Source organism: Nanorana parkeri, unplaced genomic scaffold (genome assembly GCF_000935625.1).
Source record: "Nanorana parkeri isolate BGI_ZX_2015 unplaced genomic scaffold, ASM93562v1 scaffold1716, whole genome shotgun sequence".
In the NCBI taxonomy this organism is placed as follows: domain Eukaryota; kingdom Metazoa; phylum Chordata; class Amphibia; order Anura; family Dicroglossidae; genus Nanorana; species Nanorana parkeri.
This window is the reverse complement of record NW_017307984.1, coordinates 169,600-175,763: the sequence shown is the minus strand read 5'-3', so window position 1 is coordinate 175,763 and position 6,164 is coordinate 169,600. Positions and strand designations below refer to the sequence as shown.

The 6,164-nt window shown below is 40.5% G+C and overlaps 1 gene segment (V, D, J or C); it reads right to left on the bottom strand.

Moving 5' to 3' along the window:
* Positions 1–2,217: 2,217 nt before the first annotated feature.
* On the bottom strand, positions 2,218–4,420 carry LOC108799406. The segment is given in 4 exon segments: positions 2,218–2,340; positions 2,539–2,577; positions 3,879–4,192; positions 4,314–4,420. Coding segments are annotated over 4 exon segments (522 nt in total).
* Between the last annotated feature and the right edge of the window lie 1,744 nt (positions 4,421–6,164).

Below are 6,164 nucleotides of genomic sequence, written 5' to 3'. Positions count from 1 at the left end.
ATTTTTAATTTTTTTATTTTTATGCGGAGTCCTCAATCTTTTCTCCTCTGCAGCCTAGCTCTAATGAATGGAAAGAGAAATTTACCAAGCTCCTGCTCACTTTCCTGAAGCACCCGACAAGAGGCGAGTGGTACAGGGCAATGGCTAGGGGAGTCACATTTTTTATCAATGGCTTGTCATCCATTGAGAAGAGTAAAAACAGAGTTAAAACAGTAAAAAGCCCATAGTTGTTTATAACAGAAGGGAGAATGAATAGGAAAAGATGGGCACCTTTCTTCAGGTCCCTCGCCCCTCATGGGAGTATTACAGCTGGCAGCTTTATGCCCCCCTTTTCTACTAGCTGGTACACCTGTCGTTCATGGTCAGCTAAACCCAAGAACTTAATGGAAGGGTCAGCAGAGCATATAAAAAAAGGGTTTCAGGCTGCCCAGTCACCAGTCAGCAAGGATCTCCTGCCGTGAGTTGTCCTTCCTCTCACCCTTCGCGGCCATTACTACATTAGGTGGACCCCTTTAATTGTTCAAAGGGGGAGAGTTGTGGATAAAATCAAATAATTAATGATGTTTAAACTCAAGTCGTGGTGACTGGGCTGGGTTTCTGTAGTTTATTGAAGTATTACAGAGTTTTATGCTTATATGTTTATCATGTAATAAAACCAGTATTACAGGACCACAGACAAATTTCATCCATTATTGGTTATCTGTATTTATTTATTGTGTAGCCCCCTACTGGAAAGGGTGCTATTAAATTTAGTGTTTATCAGATTGTATGTGGTCTGATACTAATTTGTAGTCTGGTTCATTTGGCTTTCCCCCTAAACAATCTGTAATTTCTTGCCACCTGTCTCCTGCTAGAGGTACTGCAGCGTGTTCCCTGGTCACAGAACAGAGCAACCACTGGGATTGCTATAATTGGATATCCCTCTCCAGCCAATCACTGTTAAACGATGGCCAGTGGTGCATGCTGGGGGAGGAAATAAATACTTGGGGTGGGGACACGTGAGCTCTCTCTTCCTTCCCCGGGCCAGCCTGTTGGGAGGCTGCACTGGACTGCCTAAGATGGCTAGGCCTAAAGCCTAAGGACTAACCGTGTGATTACCCTGGAGCCTGGTGGCAGCATGTCCAGTGGTTACTACTGAGGACAAGGACTAGTGACTTCGGCCTCAAGTATTGCTGAGTCAGGTGTTCTACCTGCTGTACATGGAGACAGTAACCCCACTCTGAAAAGCCATGGAGTTTGCACCTTCCTGGATGATCCTAACCCTCCTCCTGTCTCCCTGAAGTTCTCCAATAAAAGTTTCAAGTATCATATTTACAGTCTGGACCTCACTTCCATCAATCATCAGAAGGGCGGTAAGTGCTCATAGGCAAAGCAAGTGAATGTATCCCTAGACAAGATTTTGGAGTTTCCGTAACCCATAGCAACCGACCCTAGTTCTCAAGGTGTGTTGTGGATCCATTATACAGGTTTCTTAAAGAGGAAAGAGAGGCATCCATTTGAGGCCCATTTTCATGGGAATGTGGGGACTATTATTTGTGTGTTTTCTCCCAGTTTTATATATTTCAGTTACTGCCCCTTTAAGAAAATGTAACTGTCATTTTATCGGCGGGAAAATCGTTATTTTGGCGGGAAAACATTGCCACGAGGATTTCTGGAAGTTTCCACAGCCACCCTATATAAGGAGGTGCTCTTAAGAATAATTATCAGTTGGAATTCTGACCTTCAAGCTGCAAGCAAGATTGTTATCCTGATTTTCAAGCTGCAAGATATGGAGACTCTACTGCAAAAGGTCTTGGAGAAGGCACAGAGCGCTGGGGGAGAAGACTGGCTTCGTCACTGCCTGGACGACGGGTCAACGGTGGAGGAAGTCGCCAGTCGGCGGTGGAAGACCTGAGGGACGGACGGCCGATGTTGGAAGATGGGAGTATGCCGTCCCCCCAATGTGGCCCGCCAGAAGGTTCCGTTGATGCGGAGGGTCAGAGGGAATGGACGGAACAAAGTCTGCGGCGCCTCGACAGGTGTCTGCATCGCTTCACGCCGGGTCAAAAAGAGGAGGTGAAAAACGGTCGTATTTCAGAGGCGCAGATGATGGGGCAAGTTCTGGACAGCGGACAGCTACCATTTCTACAGCAGCTCCTTTCCACAGGCGTCCTGCTATGAGTGAGTTGGCAGTCGGGCAACTTTCTTCTCTCCTCTTTCAACCAGCACAGATGTCTGTCAGCGATGAGCAGGTTCCTGCTGAAGCAAGCCATCTTCCCCAGGTGTCACCACTGGTAGGAAGCGGCGTCGCAGTACATCCTTCAATTCCTGTCCATACTTCAGGTATTTGCAGTGGTGAATCTGAGAATTACAATGTTTTAACTGATTTGATTTCATCACTGTCCAAAATTGCTGATAGAATGTCTGCCCCTTCCTCATCTATTGCATCGGTTTGGGATCAGCCGGTGGCACTTAGGGGTAGTGCTAGTATAGCTTCTCCTGTTGTTAAGCCTGCTAATACTTCCCGAATACCCGAATCTTGCTTGAGAGAACCATTACCTTGTGAGGTTTCACCGATAGGAATGCACTTGACCGGTTCTTTGAGAGAAAAGATTTGGAAAGGTGAATTTGTTGACTTACTGTCATTGTTACCGTCTGCTAAAGAATTTATTTTTTTTAAATTAGATAATGGCTCTGAGGACGATCGTCGCAGGCCGGTTACACGTACTTTTCATAACTGGCTTCAAGCCTTTTGTATATACGCTAGTATTTTGGGAGAGAGGCATCCGGATCAGTGTGTGGGGCTTTTTCAACATATTGAAATCATCCTGGAAGCTTATAAGAATTTCGGTGGTTTGGGATGGTTTCAATATGATGAATCATTTAGACAAAAAATTTCGGTATTCCACTCTTTTAGATGGGGTATGAAGGATGTTGGGTTGTGGTTAAATCTTTTATCGTCACAAAGACGATAAAGATACTGTTGTTGCATAGACACTTTGATACAAAGTGGTTCCAGGATCAGGATTAGGAAGTTCATGCTATTCCTCTACATTTAAAACGTACTTTGGAGTTGAAAGAGAGCACATCCTCCCTTTTTTCCCTCGGATGTCTCTTCTCTTTCTTTCTCTATCCTCTGGATCTCCAACGCCGTTTGGAGGATATTAGATTTTTTGTTTTTTTTTGGATTTTTGTCCAGTATCCCCCACTTTTTATATGTTATAATTCATACATTGTATATTTTCATTCACATTTTAGTAGATGTGGTTTTATAAATAATTAATTATTTGCACACTGGTTTTAAGCTTCGGCTGTTTAACCAGTGACCAGCATATTTTCACTCGCCCTAAACACATCATATACATCCTTACGCATCCTATTTATCATAATACTCCTTTACACGACAACACACATACATACACCCATTTAAGTGGTACACTCAGGATCACCCATCACCCATTTAATTCACACATCCTATTCACCATTTTATGACATGCATTCATACACATAACTGACACAAAGACTCCGACCATTGGCACTGTATTAATTTATTTCTTGAATCTAGTTTATTAAGTTGATGAAGTTTGAGATATTTCACAATTTACACATTTTTTATTTAATTTAATTAACAAGTAAACTACACACCACCAAGCGCAGCACACCGGCCTACAAGGAATGAGGACGCTACAATTCATATATTTGTTGTCATGCTGTCTGCAATCCCATTCAGCCGACTTAAGGTATACAGACCACAGACATACAGTTCAACCATATATATTTCATTATTGGCAGTGAGATGGTTACTTCATCCTTTTATAACTAAAAGTGTATGCTGCCACCTATTGATAACATGAAGAAGGGATATACTAGTTATTGTTGAAGTAAAGATAGATTTCTACCAGTGTGCCTCTTGCACAGTAATACACGGCAGAGTCTTCAGTTTTCATGTTGTCCATTTTCAGAGTCACCTTGTTGTTGTTGTTATCTTTAGTGGCTGTGAATCTTCCTTTAACATCATCATGATAGTTTGTGTTACTCCCATCGGTGTATGTATAACACAGCCATTGTAACTTTCCATCAGAGAACTGTCTGACCCAGTGCATACCATGGTCACCAAAGGTGTACCCCGAACCTGTACAGGTCAGTGTGTGGGAGTTCCCCGGCTTTATCACCGCTGAGTCAGACTGGGTAAGTTGAGGATCACACTTTACACCTAAAGTATACAAATCAGACAATGACATTGACATGTATATATTACTGGAAATACAATAGTCACTTCATTAGAAAATATCCATATGCTTTTACTTCAGGAAAAGTCTGCTATGACCTCTCACCTGATAGCCATGCCAGTGATAGGAATAGTCCCAGTAAAGTCTTCATTTTATCACTTCTGGTACTCAATTCTAGAACCCAGACTATGTGGAGATTTCTGATCTTTGAATGATCTGCTCTGTCCTTATGTAGAATAGACACATTCACAAAAAGAAAATGATGTCAATGAATTTGCATAGAATGACACATATTTACATATGTAACTTTTATTACTAATACATGAAGTTAGATAATGGGAGTAGAAGGAAATTATCATTTTGCAGATTACATTAGATCTTTTATGATAATTGGAATATATGTCCAAGCTTAATCTAGATAACACAAAGCAATCATTAAAGTGTAACTGAAGCCAAAACTTTTTTAGTCTTGGATAAAGTGGAGAGGGATTTATGTATGTTTGTCCGGTGATTATTAGCACTGAAAGTGAAAGAAAATCCCACATTTTGGGTTGTCACAAAAACAGGAATAGATGGGGAATCTTCATATGGAGACACTTGTTCTGGGGACCCTGCTGACCACCACTGATTTCTCTTTCTTTAGAGAGATTTCCCCTCACTTCTAGTTATGGCTATTAGACAGGATGTGAAGGGAAATCTCTCCAATAAGACACAGATGGCAAAGAAAATGTGGTTAAAACCCCCCTTACTCTGTCCAAAACTTAAATATTCTACTTTACATATACAATGAAAAGAATGACATGTATTTACATAGAGGCTATTTTTTTTATCCATATGTATACATTTTCATTATTGAAGTGAAAATGCCCCAAAAAGATGTAACTCATGACTGATTCAGAAGAAGACAGACCTTTGTATGATAGAATTCTAATTCCTAGAATTCTTTCATCCACCCCAAGTGAAGAGGAAAGTGGACAAAGAATGTATTACATATTCAGGGCATTTCAAAAACAGTGTCACTGAGATACATAAGAAAAGTGTGTCAGGGTTACAGGAATACTGTAGTTTCTTTCACCAAATTCATGTACAAGGCTGCATAGTATTCATGAATTTAATACAAATTTATGAGACTGGTGCTGGCTTACAAGACCAACTTTGGGACAGATATGTACACACTGATAAAGTACATAGATGTGTCATCTCTGTCCAAAGTGTCACATATGTGTCTGAGACAGATTGCAGTTGTATCCTCAGTTTCGAGGAATGTCACACCTGAGGTATATGTGACATACTGTGACAGACATGTACAATATGAATATGTGACAGACCAGTTACACCAAAAAGTACTTGGTCTTACTTTGCATCACTTTTCCTGTTATAGAGTCGGTACAGGTCTGGAAAATGGCACAGCATCCTATAGAATTTGGTGCACAAAATATAGGATTCTGGCACAAATGTGATAGTGAATTCCCTTGATTGTTACTTCTTCTTTGTTCTCCTCTGTTATATCATTTATACTCTTTACTGCTATTTTTCAATAGTCACAAAGGATAGACATCCACTTTGTGTGCACCAAATGTCTTTACAAACACATATATTATTAGTAGTTACTAATTATTATTATTATTATTATTATCTTACTATTTATTAACTTGTAAAATTAGAAGTGACATTATGTGCATTATGTACTATGCTGTACATAGACAGTGCAGAGCTGAGCAGAGACAAAAAGTAATTTAAAAGTTTATCCAAATCTGATATTTTAGCTGAGCCGCAGTGACCAGTCTTTATTACATAAAGCTCCTAAATACATGCAGCAAAGTTTCACACTGGATTACTGTACAGATCTGGAAGAAATACACAAAGCACACCAAGATTCAAGTAAGAATACCCATGACTAGGGTTGCCACCTTTTCTTCAAGAGAAACCTGAACACTCTAGCACTGCGCACGGCAA